Below are 17,912 nucleotides of genomic sequence, written 5' to 3' on the forward strand. Positions count from 1 at the left end.
CCACTGATTTCTACTACATATTCGGTTCAAAAGGGCCGTGGGTCAGCACTCCAAAGTCTAAGTAATTACTAATTAATGCGGTCCATACAATGAAATATAAACTTTAACACACTATAATAAACATTTATTAAATGAGTTGTACAGCTCTCAAAAATATTGATTGAATCTATATTTGTCTATGTAAAAAGCTTTTAATCATAACCATTCACATAACCCTGAATAATATTATGATTTATTAAAATATAGTAACAATATCCAGAGAAATTATATGATGCACATTCTTATTTACATATCTATTTTTATTATTTTTTGAGCTTATTTTTTTTAATCATTATTTATATTCCTACCTACAAACCGAAGCATATTCTTAGAAAATTTTTGTAAAACTATTTGACAGATTAATCATACATATTCTCATTTTAACTTACATAATAAAAAAATACTAATAAATAACAAATAGGCATAGCTACCTAACTTAATAGAGCATAAATTATCCGTTATGTTTTTCGCTGTTTGAGTAAAATAACTTTTTTCGAAACAGATTTCCTATTTATATTTTAATCGAAAAAAAAAACTAAAGGATATATGTATTAGCACGTAATTTAGTTTTCATATCGACAATCGATGTTTCGGGAAACTGCTGGCAACCTGTTTTGAGTTGACGAGGTTTAAAGACAGAGATAAACTCCTATTATAACTTGGTACAGCTTTTTGATAACTTGATGCAGAGGAAGATAGCTGGTTATAAAAATGAAAGTTCAAAAATAGTGAAATCTTTAGCTCAACGCAGGCTCCGGTGGGCCATTAGTGTGTTAAACGAAATTTTGTTTTTCTTATTATTTTATGTGACATGATCTAAAATATACTTGCAAAAGATCCAAAAAATTGTTGTATGCTGATAAAGTGATCACCTTAATAATATTCCAATGGAGTAAATGACTAAAAAACTATCATATCAAATAAATATTTTTTTAAGGATTTTATTAAAATATTCATATCTTAGTTTACAAAGTAGAATATTAAAAGTATTCTATTTGTTTCTATTAAAATATGGAGCCACATTTTATATAAAATTATTTATGAATTTGGTTTACCATAGACTCTAACATGTTTATTAATAGCAAAAATATTATTTATGTTAGCGAGCAACACTAATAACATTATTGTCAAAACTTGACATTTAAAAAAAACGAACTAAATGTCTTGGATATTCCGTTCATCTCAACGGCTGTTGGTCAGTGGACTTCGTTGAATAAATAAAGTACGTCACGCTATAAATGGAGAACATTTAAAATTGCATTCAAGCTGAACGTTTAAGCCGCGACCTTGTTCATTTACTACTACTATTGTGATGTATTGTTATTCCGGCAGTTGTTTACAATTTTTGAGTTAAAGTTAACACATTACGACGCGAATCGTAGAGCGGTATGCCGTTGCCTAAAACAGAGAAATAAACGTTTAATCCTTGTCGAGTGGCATTTAGGTTTAGTGGTATTGCTTTAAGAGGTGATATGGCCTTCTGTTTGAGTGAACTCGACCCACGCCGACAAATAAAGACTCCTACGCGGCGCCAGTGATACTACGTCGCCGCTGAGCATAAAAAAATGTAATGAGAATAAAAGTAGACGAAGTATTGGTTCAAGTTGTTACCGGCTTACATTTTTGAAGTGAAACTATATTAAATCTTGTGATGATTATTGGTGCGGGAATTGTATATTTTTCCACGTCTGTTTAATCCACTGTGAAGGCTAAAGTTTATGGGATTCAATATTCGAATTAATTTGAGACGGATGGTAAGATCTGATAAATTACAATATGTTTAATAACAAACCTAATCAATTAAGGCATACATAATAATAAAAGAAAAAAAATGTTTTCATTTACATGGACAGTATAATTATAGCAGGTGATTTAATAGTTGTCTAACAGCTTCATACTTTCTAACAAGTTGCTATATAGGAATTGCACCTGTTTGGTCTGCTTAAGTTTGTTTATGTTGAGAATTGAATTGTAAAATTTTTATTTATTAGGCTATATTTTATTTTTTAACTATACAACCTGGGCACTGTCTGTGATTTTAATTTCAGTGCTAGCATAATGTATTCTGGAAGATATTTCCCATGAAAAATTCTATCAATTAGCGAACATAGTTCATTCAAAATAAAGAAATCAACAGCCCTGTTGTGTTACAAGTCAAGAATGGATGAAAATGATGTTATCATATCATCTACAGAGATTATTAAAGGTGAGTTTAGAACGAACTAGTCATCTTTAATATAAATTAAAACTTAAAACGTATTAATTGATCTAGGAAAACCTATGCAATATATAACTCTAGTTTTATGCTGTTAAAAGTTAATTATATGTATAGTTTTTTTATACTGCAACAAAAGATTACAATACACAGTTAGTACAATGAAAGAACTTAATATATTGCTTTGTATTTTAACAATTAATATTATATAAAGATGAATTAATTACTCTGAAATCACCGAACAGTTATTTTGTGAAACTTGATGCATTATACATGAATAGATTATATTGTACTACTTACTGTATATTTCGTTCACTACTTAGAGAATGATCTCAACATCCTATGTACATTACACAATATAATAGACATGAGATACAAGGTCACGGTCTCAAGAAATATACTACATTCATATACAATATTCCTATTATATACACATGTTGTGGTGGCCTGGAGGTTAAAGGCCGGTCGTGAGGGTGCGGGTTTGAAACCTGGCAGGTACCAATGTGATCTTTTCCCAGTCATATGTACTTTCTAAGAGTATTTAGACACTGACGGACGGTGAAGAAAACCATTGTGAGCAAACCTGGTCTTATTATTTCGAATTATAAGATTGAAATCGCCAACCCGTCTTGAGCAAGCGTGGTGATTAATGCTTGAATCTTCTCCATGTGAGAAGAGGCCTTCGCTCAGTGGTTCACCAATAGGCTGATGATGATGATGATAATATACACATACATATAAATATATATTTATTTATATGTGTTGAATATATTCTAGAATCTAGATTCAACACAAAATTAGTACCTGGATTAGGTTACCTATAAATAGAAGACTTTATGTACACATTAAATGAATGTTTAATTCATATGAATGACATTTATTACGTCAGTGTAATTCTCTATTGAGAATTTTAAAAATTTTTTTGGTCTTTGGACCCAATTCTGAAGTCAGACATTTATTAGTGGGTAGTGAGTCGAAAATACAATACTGTATAGTTTTATTGCGTCTTGTATGTTATAGTATATAAAATATATTATGTAAATAACTTGGTAATATTTATTAAAATTTATGGATCGTAAATAATTATTTGCGCTAAGTATATTTATCTAGTGTTTGTCTTTGTACTATTAATACGAATGTAGTAGAAGTCCTTTTTTAATTATTCAACTAATGAAAGCGTCATCTGACTTTTTATTGATAATTTTGTCATTTCCGTTATAATTATTACTTATATTTTATTCATATATATGTGACTGGTTTAAAGAAGTGCTAAACGTTAGATTGAATTATTTTTCGGGTGCAAAAAGTTACTTGTCAGATATGTTCAGACATGTCTTAGAAATTATTCCTATGGATATAAAAAAAATAGTAGTAACCTATTTGTCATGCATTTATTATGTTACCGAATTTTTTTAAAATTATTTTGTACATTATTTTAATTTTTTATCAATTACTTTGGAATCAAATGGGTATTTTATTTTAAGGTATTTAAATATGATTATAAAAAAAATATATATGTAAAAAAGCACTATTTATTTGGCATTAGTTTAAATGGTGAATATTTTTTTTAATTTAAATTGTCAATAACTTATGATGTTTAAAATTATTTTGTGGTAAAAAAATATATATTTTTTGTTTAGTTATTTTACTGAAATATAAATTAATATTTATCCTATTAAGTTGGTTTATACTTTAGAGGTTATGTGGGTTTATAACCATCTTTAATTAAGAGTATAGTTTTTTTTAATTTTTTCCATATTTTTATGTACTTTTCGACAATACAAACTGACTTTGGTTTCAATTCATCTTCTATAGTGTTAATTGGAATTTAAAAAGTATTGTATTTTATCTATAATTAAGTACATCGCTTTTTTAAATCTCTTTTTATGTATACCTACACCATAATTTCTGATCTTATTTTTATCGAACAGTTTTCTGGCAGATATCTCTGTATTGCATTTCTTTTTAAGTTATAGTTATTATTATATATTTTTTTGGTACATAAATAAAAAATAAATATTTTTTTTGTTATATAATGGATGCTACTTGGATTTTCTTTTCATATGGGAAAATTAATAATTAAATCAAATTCCATCTAAAATACAAATATGTGAATCAATACACATTTGTGGGTTGTCAATGTAAAAAAAAAAATGCTATAAAAACTAAAAACAATAAATAATGTTAAATTTGACATATAACCTAATTTATTCAGTACTCTGCTTATATGGGCTCATATATTTGTGGGTGCTGGTTATATAACGAAATTTAATTATCCCCCCCCCCCCACTCCATTACTTTGTTTACGTAAACATTACTTACTTTTAAGCCGTAATCGGCTTATCTTAGATCCATTTAATCTTGCAATAATTTTTTTTTCGTATAAACGTCTACGTTACCCTCATTTAAATGTTTATTAATTACTTATTAATAGCTAGTGGACAATTTTAAATAGCAAATCTTGACTAGGAACTGTTTTCAAAAATATAATTGAGTTTATTTGTTTAATAAAACATTATTTGTAATTTGTACCCCTAGTACAACTGTCAAATTTTTCTTATGATATTAATTAATTCATTAATTTCTTTATTCGTATTAAAAATCAATAGGAACAATATAATATACAGTTGTTTCTTTAAGCTTCCATTAACTTGAATTCTCTACTAGTATCGTACGTTATGTTAATGAGGTACGTATCTTTCTAGTAAACTCGAATTAAATTGTGATTCGAGTTATAGTCAGCTGAAAAAAACCGCTTGCGGTAAAATCTCTTTTCAATTTAAATTCAGGGTTGTAAAAAACCTTGAACGTCTGGTACCAATAATAAAAACAACAATTCAATTCAAGGCTCAACTTCATAGTGGCTGCCACGTTAACGGAATTAATAGGCCAAGACGCAAGGGCTATCGAGTTAAACTTTGCCCTTAAATGTCCATGTACAAAAATAACTGAAGTACCCACAGACAGAACACATGCAATAAAGGTGCGGTGCAAGTGTTGGCGTGACCTTGAGATTACATAACCCATGCAAAACTTGCGGCCCAAGGGCGGGCGGAGAATTCATTAACATACTAACCGCCCTGATATACGTATAAATGCGGGTTGTCTTTTTCAAAATTCACCTTGGATTATATCTTCATATATCGTTTATGTTAATCAGATAATATTTTGAAAAGATATATTTACGAAATCCAGCTATAAGGCCGTAGCGAATAAATTTTATGATATAATAGAGAAGATTGTCAAGTAATTTATATTATGATACTGATTTGATTGTATGGAAATCGCTAAGCTCGTGATTCGTACCACACAACTAATCCGATGCAGGTAAAACACTAATCTCTAGGGTGTACGAGCAATTACATCCACTTAATGTAAATCCGCTGTCAGAGGGTTGATTGTTGCTGTTTTTAATTATAACTACAATGCAGCATTCGTTTTTAAAGTAGGTTAGAAGGAATGTTCTTATCAGAACAAGTAAATGCGCATTTGGATATACAACCTGAATTTTTACTCGTATTTAGCTTAACTTATTGATATTTTTATTTATTTTAATTCTACGGTTTTGGTATTCGTCAATGAAAAATAATGAATTAAATTATATTGTAAGACAAATAACTAGATTCGGTAAATTTTATATTTTAATACCGAAAATTTTTATACTAAAAATACAGACGAATTGATACCTTCCCTTTTTTTTTAAAGTCGGTTGAAAATTATAATTTATTTACATTTTGTAACACTAGTTGATAGATTAACGTATATTATATTATAATTAAAATAAATCGTGAACTTCGTTTACGGAAAACACAATGAATTATATGCGCGTTCATAAACGAAATCTAATATTATGTCATCCTGTACCCTTACGACAAGTTTTAATAGTTGAACTATACACCTATAGTTGCCAGTTTATTCATAAAACCTTGATAAGTATCATGGTTAACCTGCAAATATGTAGGTATCAAAAACTGGGAACGCTCTGTTAAAACATCTCAGTGATGCAGTTAGTATTAAGTATATTATTAAAAGTTCTAATAAATTTCAATTTTATAAGTTATAAGGTTGCTTTCGAAATGAGTTTCTTCAACTTTCCAAATTACAAAAGTAAAAAAAGTTCTCCATTTTATTTAGAGAACCATTTGTATCGTCGACGGAAATTAAGAGCAGAGTCTCATACAATTATATTTTTTATTTATTATTAAAAATATAATATATTTCAAACAAAAAAATATATAAGTGTTTTAACTGTTACATTTGTGGTTGTTTAATCAAGCGTTAGTTTTAAAAGGACGTGAAGATAAATTAGTATTCAATTTACTTAAGACGGTTCATGACAGATGTTTTTATTTATAATGCACTAATTATAATCTCAACAACGCTGAGATTAAAAATAAAACACATAACAAACCCGTATAGTCCATACGACATGACTTGAAAACGATGTTTTAAAATATAACTTAAATTTCGTTTTAATTTCGTGATTGATAGTAGGGGTTGGTAAATTTGCAGTTACACGAACGTTGGTGATTTTAAAGATTATGATCTTAAGAGAAAGAAAATGAGGGGAGCGGTTTTGATCATTTTTGGAAAATAAAAAAATGGTTGCATAAAAATAAACGAGCGTGTTGGTCATGACAATGTGTACCCTCTTTATGTTTCTGATAACTATTACATATTCATCTTAAGATTACTTCAGGGGGCGGGCCCAAACAAGCGGTTGAAAAATACAAAAAAAAAACAGTTATTCGAGCGTGTAAAATAAACCCTAAAAAGTGACTAAAAAGGTCTAATTAAAACGTCTGACTATTTGGACGAGACAAAAACTAATAATAGATCTTTGTGTATGATGAAAAGGTCATCTTGAGATACTCCAGCGCGTCAAATTTTCATTCAGGAGGGTCAAGTTGATGCCAAAGTTATCCTCAATAATAATCCGACAGTTATATGAAGGGATATCGTTAGTCTGAGCATTTTATAAGAAAATTTTGAAACAATATATGCGCATACACGTTTAGAAATTGGATTATTTATTAATATAATATCAGATATAGTTCATTCATTATCACTAGAAAAAAAAATAAATTAAAATACACTTTCGTCTCCATCCTTATAAGACTCATCTTCGAAGTTTGTTTCCCCTTCTTTAACTTTGCGCCATCGAAACCGTAAGATCATTATGAGTTCTTTGTAATTCTACCATTTTACATTTCAAAATAAAAAATAGAAATTTAAACGCACACGAGACTCGCTTATTTCTTAAAATCACGATCAAATTGTCAGGTTGTTGATATATATAATCTTCTCAATGATTTTCAAATTAATCAATTTCCTTTTAATCTGACGCGCTCGAGTTTTAAGTATGTTTTGTTAATAACCTGAGGGGTTCCCCGTAAGATATGAAGGTTTCTTACTCATCATAGAGTGCTATATGCATCATTCTCCCTATATAATTTACTGACGGGACCCAGTCACTTCCAAAGCTGCCATTTGGGCTCTCATACTATGAGAAACAGAAGAAAGGCGTGGATAGAACAATAATAACTTAATAAAATAATAATGTATAGAAAAATCGCTCTTAAAACTAATCCAATGTGATTTCCAAGCGATAGTTTACATATATCTCATAACATTATATATATACATATATTAAGACATGGATATATGTGCAATACCAAAAACCTTTCAGATTTAGTGACTTATATGACGAAGGTTTTTATGCCCCAATAATCAAGTAACACTTGATAGTATCTCTTTAATATAAAGCACTAGTCTTAATGCAATGATAATCGTATTTGAATTATTATATATACGGTGAATTCTCATTACAATTCACATTTAAAATAATTATATAAATGTAAATGAAACTAATATTTTTCGGATATACTACGCGTGCTTTATTTTTGGTTAAAACTTCATACTCCCGACGTTTCGGTTACTTTTCAGCGACCGTGATCACGGGCAGACGATATGTAGCGTAGTATATCCGAAAAATATTAGTTTCATTTAAATGAATAAAAGTCGCAAAAGTCAAAGATATCATTATAATTATATAAATTTAATTTTTTGCTACCGCCTTTAGTTCTCGTAAGTTTTAATTTAATGTATATATTTTATGCTATATTAGGAATTTAATACTTATTTATGTTATCTTAGAGATATTAATTAAGGGCATTAATTATTAGTTATGTCACCGTGATGGATTTTGTTATTGATTATTCCGTGTGATATAATGTTACTGAATCTAGTTAGTATGGGCATTTTAATAACGCCACGTTTATAGGCTTTAGCTTACCCAAATAACAGGACAAACACACAGGTCATAGAACATAATCCTTCGTGACGTTGTCGGTTAAAAATTTTAAGCTATGACATTGAATATCATCTTAGGAAAGATTGAATATTATGTTATCAGCATCAATTTTATGGCTCGCCTGTCATTCTGATGGAATGGATAAGTTGGTTTATAAAAACGTCGTAAAATTTGAATATTTTTCTGAATTTTGTAGTCGTATATATATTGCATGCATGAAGATTTTTTGTGATAAAATTAGATGGGAAAGCATTTGGGTATATTTTATTATATAAATTTAATCATCCCTACGAATTTGTTTATATATATATATATATATACAGACCCACACATATTTATACATATACATACTTTGTGGCTATGAGAATATTTATAACATTATCTTTGAGATCTAAGATTTTCGCGAGTATTCATTTAAATGAAACTAGTATTATTCGGATTTACTACGCGGATTTTATTATTTAAAAACTACATAATCCCGACGTTTCAGTTACTTTGCAGCAACCGTGATCACGGGCAGACGGGCACCTCGTCGTAAATCCGAATAATACTAGTTTCACTTTAACATTATCTTTTTTCGTGGCACATTTGTTAAACTGATAATCGCTACATTTTACTTTCCAATTCGCGGCGCTTGAAAAATTTTATTTAATAACAGTATGGAACTATAATTTCATGTCAGAATCGTTTTTCTCAATTATTTATATGATTTTAGGAGCCAGTACTTTTTTGATTTCCATCCTAATCATGCGACTTGATTTTTACGATCTCTATAGTTTTTTTTCTTTGTTCAAGTTCCATTAGATAAAGACTTAAAAAATATCGTCTAAATGAAACGTACTCACGAAATTTGTGCCTTAAGAGATTGGAGGGAATAAATTTATAGAAAAATCCCAAATAAATTTCGTATAGTAATATAGTATAGTTAAATGAGTGACATTTTGTTCTGAATGTATATATTATGACAAAGATACTGTTTTAATATAATGCATTTGATTTGAATCTAAAGACTTTGTAGTTTGTTAATTTTTTTATATATTAGCGAGGAATTTTTTTATATTTTATATTAATAGTAAATGAGAATATATATATATGAGAAATTTCCTTTAACATATCGTATCAAGTTAAAAAAAATGTTTGTGTTTGAAAAACAACAGTTTTTAAATGTCTGTATTATTCTTTTGTTTTAAACTCAAACATAGACTTTTAGTGTAAGTAAAAAAAAATGTTGTCAAAGAAAGCTTTGGTAGACTGTAACTAACATTTTAATATATCAGAATTGTCATAATTCCAGACAGATTATACTTCGCTACCCTCGAAACTGGATATAAACCGAAACCGACTCGCAACAGCAAATACTTCCACATAGAAGATGATATTGTATATGAGAATTTTTATTTCGATTTTGGACCCTATCACCTGTGCCATTTGTATGAGTTTTGCAAGAGACTCAACGAGGAACTGGAGAAAAATCCGAAAAAAAAAATAGTATTCTACACAAGCAACAACGATACTCTCAGACTGAATGCGGCATATCTCATTGGGAGTTATCAGGTTAGTTAAATGGCGATAAGACACACACACACATACACACACACACACACTTACACATATACGTAACTATACGTACTTATATAAAGAGGTATCGGCAAAACCTACATACATCAAATAATAGATCTACCTATATTTACACATATGTATATTTTACAAAAAGAAATATAGGGAAATTCATTCAGATATAAATTTCTGCTGAACCAAATACCGGGCTAAGCCTATTTTAAATCATTTTAGTTTAAAATTTTATAAGCAACACTTATAGACAGGCAAACATTTAAATAATATTAAGGAAGTAACACTAAAAGTTATATTTTAAAACTCCTAATATATACAATACCAAAATAGTTTTATTTGTCTGCTTGACCAATTCTCATGTTAATATATATATCGGCTTCCTTAAATAAAGTAGCAAATAAATTATTTTAAAATATGTTAATAGCAACGTCGTGATTGTTTTATACATTAACTTTGAATGTAGGTAAATGTTAATCCAGGTCCTGTTGCACGCCCCCTCAATATCTGTCCTAATCTGTATTGCTTACTGATAGGTTTGTTTGATTCATTTTCACGTACAACCTTTTTTCATCATGGTCATAAATATAAAAGATTTCATTAAACACGTCGACTGATATTTGCTATCAATTTACAAATTTTTGTTTTGTATTCAATGACTAATATTATAGTGTGTTTGTCAAATTCTGAATAAGAAATTTATATTTAACTGGACGAACTCTGTTTCGTCTTAAAAGCAATAAATAAGCAGATTTTGGATTATATTAACTTATTTTTTTTTCGATCTAACTGGATAAAAACTATCCTACGTCCGTTTCCTAATTTTAAATTATAAATTTTCAGCCAAATCCGTACAGCCGATATTGAATTATAAATAATGTAACTAACACGACTTCCTTTCATATATTTATAAAGTTATAAAAGTTTCGAAAGGTTTCTGTATCTATGTCACACAAAAAAAAATATTTGTCTGATATTTAAACAATACATAAAAACAACATTTCGTTAAACTAAGTTCAGCTGCAAGAAATATCTAGTGTTACAATTACTTGTTAATATCAAAACTTTCTCCATTACGTTCAAAAATAGGAAAAAAAATCTAACACTTTTTACGTCCACTTGAAAGCTTTTTTTTTATCGTGAAGAAAGTAATTTTCACGAGGCCGGCCTTCTCGTCGGCGCTATAATTACGCTTCAAGTAAAATATACTAGCCACCAAGCAATAACACATGTTTTATGTTCTATACTGTCCAATAAGCCGAGAGAATAATTAACAATATACCGTTGGATGGCAACCAAAAAACTAATTCTATATGTTTTTGTCTTTATTATTGTATACGAATAAAAATGTATTGAAGTAAACTTATTCGTATATTTCATTATCTATATGTCGTAGTATGATATCACTATCAGGCAAATCAACTACATCCTATGGTCTAGTAACTGTTTCAAGGTTGTCGTTTAATGAAGCGCGACGCTAACTACGTAATGTCCAAGTCTCCTAGTCATTTTAATAATTGGACATATTTTTTTGCATTCGGTACCAATGTCGGTTTTGATTGCAAACAGTCAATTTCGAATACTTTGTTAGTACTCAGTAAACGAGTGAAATAAGTCAGTTTGATTAGTATTGGACGTCTGAATGAATTAAAATCAATCGTAAATATACATATTTGTTAATACATATAGTAAGCTACACCGATTATATCTTAGAGTTTTCGTTCAAACGTATTAATATCACCGAGCATAGCTTCTTTGAACCGGAACCAGCTGTAAAACAATGTGAACAGCGTTGACATATGCAAATAATATTATATTAATTTTTGCATATAAATAAGAAATTAAAAAAAAATTATTGATTAGTTACTAAACCTTAACACAGAGTAATAGTTTTCTGTTAATACGTATTATACTCTCAAATATTAACGAATCCTTTCGAATAGATAAGCTTACCACAATTTATATTTTTTTTTTACATTATAAGTAGTAGAGTAGAATGAAAAACGGGAAACGCTTTGTGTGTGCTGCAACATTGTAACTCGTACTACGCATATACTACAGGCAATTTTCATTTACGATGGATAAATGCGACGGAGTTTCGATTTAAAATCCCGTCAATATAACAAATTAAACATACATGTGTCAATTTTGACGTTGACGTTGACAATGATAGTGATAATGTCACTAGAAATTTAAGTCTACATGAGTGTAATGTTACAGATAATATATTTGGGCGGTTCACCGGCCGCGGTGTACAAACAGCTGACGGATAACACGTGGCAATTGTTGAATTTCCGCGATGCCTCCGGAGGTCCACCGTTATTTGACATATCGCTCTTGGATGTGCTGAACGGCATTAAGGTCGCTCATGACGCTAAGTTCTTCGACTTCGACGACTTTGACGCTGATCAGTATTTGTTTTATGAGGTACGTATAGAGTTTAACTATTTTTATTGTTGTGTGCGTGCGTAGGTATGTGTGTGTGAGTGTCTCAAATTTGAACAATTTCGTGTTTTATTTTCATTTGAAAAGCAGTTTCAGCGCGGAGGTTCTCAGATATGTTGGTCTATCAGTATAATAACTCGTTTCTTAAATTATGTAAGGCGTTTTGGCGTATCATTATTCTGTTAAATGCCTTGCCCTTCTTGTATAATAAGCGACAATTAAATGTATAATACTAAATTTTCCCGCTACTCCGTTTGCGTGAGCCACGGAGTTACGCTCAGAGAGAAATGTATATAGTGTATTAAAATAATACGTACGACACCCAACCAGCAGCAATATCTATAGTTGTATCACTTGACTTCATAACCAATACAACTGTTATGCTTTGATCTCGCGCGAACTACACATAATACCGGGATAATTTACAGCCTATATATTATTCTGATGAGTAAACTATATTATCGTGAAGTTTCACCAAAATCAAGTCAATTGTTTTGATGTGAAAGAGTGACAAACATCCGTCTATCAACACTTACAAACTCCCACGTTTTATAATGAGGGCCAACTGAAGAGGTCTTTATCAGTTTTATTTAATAATTCTATCAATCATGAATCGATTACAGAAAGTGGAAAACGGCGATCTCAATTGGATAGTCCCCGATAAGATGCTGGCTTTCTCTGGACCACATCACCGCTCCCGCTTGGACCGCGGCTACCCGTTACACAGTCCCGAACATTACCACGACTATTTCAAGAAGAACCACGTCACGACTGTAGTTAGACTGAACAAGAAGTCATACGACGCTAGACAGTTCACAGCTCACGGGTTCGAGCATAGAGAACTATTCTTCGTCGATGGATCTGTACCATCAGAGTCGATTGTCAATAGATTCATTCGCATCGCTGAAGCCGCTAAGGGAGCTGTTGCTGTTCATTGTAAAGGTATTTTAAATATGTGATATATTTTGTTATACAAAATCATATAAAATTTCGTCCTTTGAAGACGTGTAGAAAGATATAAGTGCTTATTAGTGTCTCATATTGTCCTCAGCTGGTCTCGGTCGCACCGGCACGTTGATAGCATGCTATATGATGAAGCATCACGCGTTCACCGCTCGGGAAGCCATCGCCTGGCTGAGAGTCTGTAGACCTGGCTCTGTTATAGGACACCAACAATGGTTCCTTGAAAAGTGAGTATCTATATTATAAAGTAAAGAAATATGGTATATTAACCTTTTCGGAGTTAGCGGATATCACATTTGACATATTTCTTTAAGAGACCATCTTATAAGTTCCTTGAATGCATTAACTGCGGTTTAGATCTCTTGTTTTATAGAACTTTCATCAAAATGTCCTATCGATAAAATTGCATGCAAAAACAAAAATGATGAAAAATAAATAGGTCGAATAAAAACCAAGATCTGGCTATGACATCTTAAAACAGAAAACAAATCTTAAGCAAACTGTTTCGTTCCTATCTTATAATGCATCAATACACAATACATAAAAATTATAGTATTTAAAAGTAATTAATTAATAGTGAGAGATTTCGCCTTAAAATTATATTATACATTCCAGCATACAGCCTAGAATGCACGCTCTAGGAGAGGCTTATCGACGGCGTAACAACGTAACATCTTTACCAGTATTCACGAGAGCTATATACAGCCTTCGACCAGCGCAGACTGAAGACAAACCCGTGTCACTGCAGACTATACTCAATAGCAGTAAAAATACGAATAAGGTAAACCATTCACACTGATTCTATATATAAATATATTTGTTATTTAGCCAAGAAAAAAAAAATACTTTAAAAAACATTTCATCTCATATCAGATAAAGGTTTAAACAAATAATATAAATCTATACATTGTGTACTCATTTTCAAAAGTTTAAAACTCCTCTATTTCTGTAATAAACTTACACCCATATTGTTTACTACATTTTTTTTTTAATTCTGTAGAAATATTGTGTTCTATCTAAATCAATCGGTCAGATGTTCAAAAAAATGCACCGGACAGCCAAAAAGTTTTTTTCTTTTATATAATTAATATTTTGAAATTATATTTTCTGCAGTTGGACAACGCTAACGTATTAAACGCCAATGAGACGGACTCGGAAAACAACGTAACTCAAGTCATCGGCAAATACAAGACCACAGCGACGCCAATGCTGCCAACAAAAACTCTGTTTTCACCAAAAATGAACTACATGATACCCACCAACAACATCAGGAATGCCAACAATACAAACCTGAAGCCCCAACCTAGGTTAATGAACGCCACGCTAAAGTCCCATTATGCAGCCAAGACTTCCACATTCCCGCCAACAAGAAGTGCCAATTCCCAAGTTAAATTAACTGCTGGGGTTAAACCACTGACTGGTAAGAATTCCTTCCACGGCCAACGGGCTAACCTCGCGAGGCCAAATCTTGCATATTCGCACGGCAGCAGCCCGATCAAAACATTCACCAGAAAGGGAATAGTATCAAAGCTGTCATCAAACGACACCACAGTAGTTACAACACTAACTAACGTAACTTCAACCCTATCAGCATTGACGGAGAATTGCCATTTGAATGGCAAACGGCTGCCGTCAGAACCTAATCTCAAAGCCGTACAGTCGAAAACACCCACGAATTTAAACGGCAGAAAGAAATTAATCGTTCGATCCAATTCAATAAATCGCAAGAAGCTTCCAAAAACACTTCCAAAGAGTGGTCTCGAAGGTACACAGGATCTATCATCCAGTGATACCAACATCACCAACATTTCCGCCGATTCCCTAGACACTCCTTTCCGTTTCCGGCGGAAACGGGATAAATCGAAAACCCCAGAACCAATGGACTGCATATCGAATTCGGTGATAACATCCGACGTGACGCCAGATAATTACGAGGAGACGGGCAATTCGCAGGGGAACAAGCTATATAAGATCAAAGCGTTACGGAAGAAATGTCCGGCTTTCGGCATGAGCCTATTGAAAGAGGGCATTCAAACACGGTCGAGTACTTGCGCGAGTAGTTCGACCGTCAAGAAGAAATGATACCTCTGTAGAGATAACCATTTTTTATTACGTGTCATAGTGATATTTGATTGTTGATAGCCTCTTTTAGCTTCAACTGAACCATGAACTCATATCAAGCCGCTAACAATATTTTATACATGAAAACTAAATAAAACACTATGATTTTTTTCCGTTCGAGATCTTCTACTAGATAGGATAGAAGCTTTGTGAGGGAAAAAGATACAAATATTTTTTGTCTCTTTCTCTCACAAAACCTCAAGATCTGGTAAAAATACATAATAACTATTTAGTGCCGTTTATTAAATAACCGTAAACATAATCGTTGTATTGTTGTAACATTTTTTTATAGGGTAATATGTTGTAGAGATCTGTCCTCGATGAATTTGTCATCGGAACTCATATAGTAACCTTATTTGATTATGATGTTACTGCACTGATGTTATTAAACTAAGCCCAATAGTTGTTATAATATCATATTTACTTTCTTTACATTAAATGTAGAAGGAAATTTTTATGTAGACATAAAAATATATGTGTATTATATAATTTTTTATAGTGTTGTGACGTTACAAATCAATGTTTCTAACTGGCTGTTAGTATTAGAACGTTGCTGAGGTGTTGATTCTCACAAGTGCAGTCGGTACATTAAGCGTGTATTATTTCTTAACTAATTCTAAGGAAAAATATTTTTATAATTCTTATCCGATGCCATTATCATTTGCTTCTATTGAGCTTCCTGTTGTGAATTATCATTAATTTTATGTTATAGACGAACATTGAAGATTGGATATATAAAAGTTGCTTTTACCTTAGTTACGGTTATAGTTAAACGAAACCATCAGTAGTTACATTAGTTCTTCATTCGTACTATATTGATACTGAATACGAAGGTTTATGAGTGAAAAATAGATATTCACAGTATGTAGTTTGGCGACGTGTTTGATAAGGTATAGATAATTGTCTATTTCCTAAGAAGAAAGCATATATGATATAACTTATATAAATAACAATCTATGAAGTAACTAGGTCGTTTAATGAATTAATTCATACCTACAAACTGATGGTTTTATTTAACTGTTAAACTCATACTTAGGATAAATAATATTTTCTTGTTACCGCTTTATTATTTTATATGTATACATAATAGTTACAGTCACAAGTATATAACTAAATAGTTTCCTTTATATAAGAATATTATTTACCTATACGGTTGTGATATGCAATCGACATTATATATTTTGTTTAATCTGAAGATAAATCTTACAATCCTTGGATTTATATACCGTGTGAGTCCAGTTTGTGCGGTTTTTTTTTCTATAATGTTTATTTTAACTGGAATTAACTGTTATTTGACGAATTTACGGTGTCATATCAATTTGTACAGAACTTGCCACTTTATATAGGAAAGTCAATATATATAAAGTTTGTTATATCTATATAAAAAGGCTGTTAAATCTATAACACATATATACATATATATACTTGAGCAAGCGTGGTGATTAATGCTCTAACCTTCTCCATGTGAGAAGAGGCTGATGATGATGATGATGATGATGATATATATAATATACTATATAATTTCTTTGTCTGCATTATATATATTATAATTGGAATAATTATTATGTAATATAAAGTAAAGATTTTTTAAAGTGAAATTATTTGTTACATTCTACAAAGCGGCTTCGGCGTTGTAGTTGTATATATGTGTACTGTTAATTCGATTATGTTAAATCAAGTTAAATATAAAGTTCAGTTTCAGTAAATTACACATATAAGTTATGATAATTAATGAATAATTATAATAAATCGTTGAAACATAAAATGTATGTTAAATAATTAGAAGAAATTGAATTTTAGCGTAAAAGCATATTAAATAATCGATACCGTATTCTGGTGAAAGATTAAAAAAAAAAAGTCGATCATATTGTTGCAGCTATAATTTTTTTTCATTTTTCTTTTTTTAAATTTTATTTATTTTATTATGATTTTTTTTTTATATAGAAAAAAAATAAATATTTTGATTGTGGAATCTTTGTGATTTGTTGAATATTGACATATTGTTTAGATTGTTATATTTCTAATTCGTTTTTTTTTTAATTTCATTATTATTATTATTATTGTATATTTTCAACTATGATTTGGTGCGGCGACATGCGAAAGTTGAATGGGACCAGTAAGCGGGAAAGTTATCATTCTATAATTTACTTTGTGATCTTATCTGTTACTAATACTAGTACCTAAAGGTATCCAGGAACGCTTGTGCTTAACATTGAATGATATTGCGATTATACATGACTTTTATTT

At 30.5% G+C, this 17,912-nt stretch overlaps 1 protein-coding gene across 1 annotated transcript; it reads left to right on the forward strand.

Moving 5' to 3' along the window:
- The first annotated feature begins 1,193 nt into the window (after window positions 1-1,193).
- Window positions 1,194-17,896, forward strand: LOC116775895 (dual specificity protein phosphatase CDC14A-like). Its single transcript, XM_032668921.2, has 8 exons — window positions 1,194-1,793; window positions 2,088-2,245; window positions 9,862-10,121; window positions 12,357-12,563; window positions 13,205-13,523; window positions 13,633-13,771; window positions 14,160-14,325; window positions 14,658-17,896. The coding sequence occupies exons 2-8, from the start codon at window positions 2,200-2,202 to the stop codon at window positions 15,624-15,626; spliced, it is 2,106 nt and encodes a 701-aa protein (XP_032524812.1). The 5' UTR covers window positions 1,194-1,793; window positions 2,088-2,199; the 3' UTR covers window positions 15,627-17,896.
- Window positions 17,897-17,912: the final 16 nt, after the last annotated feature.

The sequence above is a fragment of the Danaus plexippus genome, chromosome 24, assembly GCF_018135715.1.
Source record: "Danaus plexippus chromosome 24, MEX_DaPlex, whole genome shotgun sequence".
NCBI classification, from domain to species: domain Eukaryota; kingdom Metazoa; phylum Arthropoda; class Insecta; order Lepidoptera; family Nymphalidae; genus Danaus; species Danaus plexippus.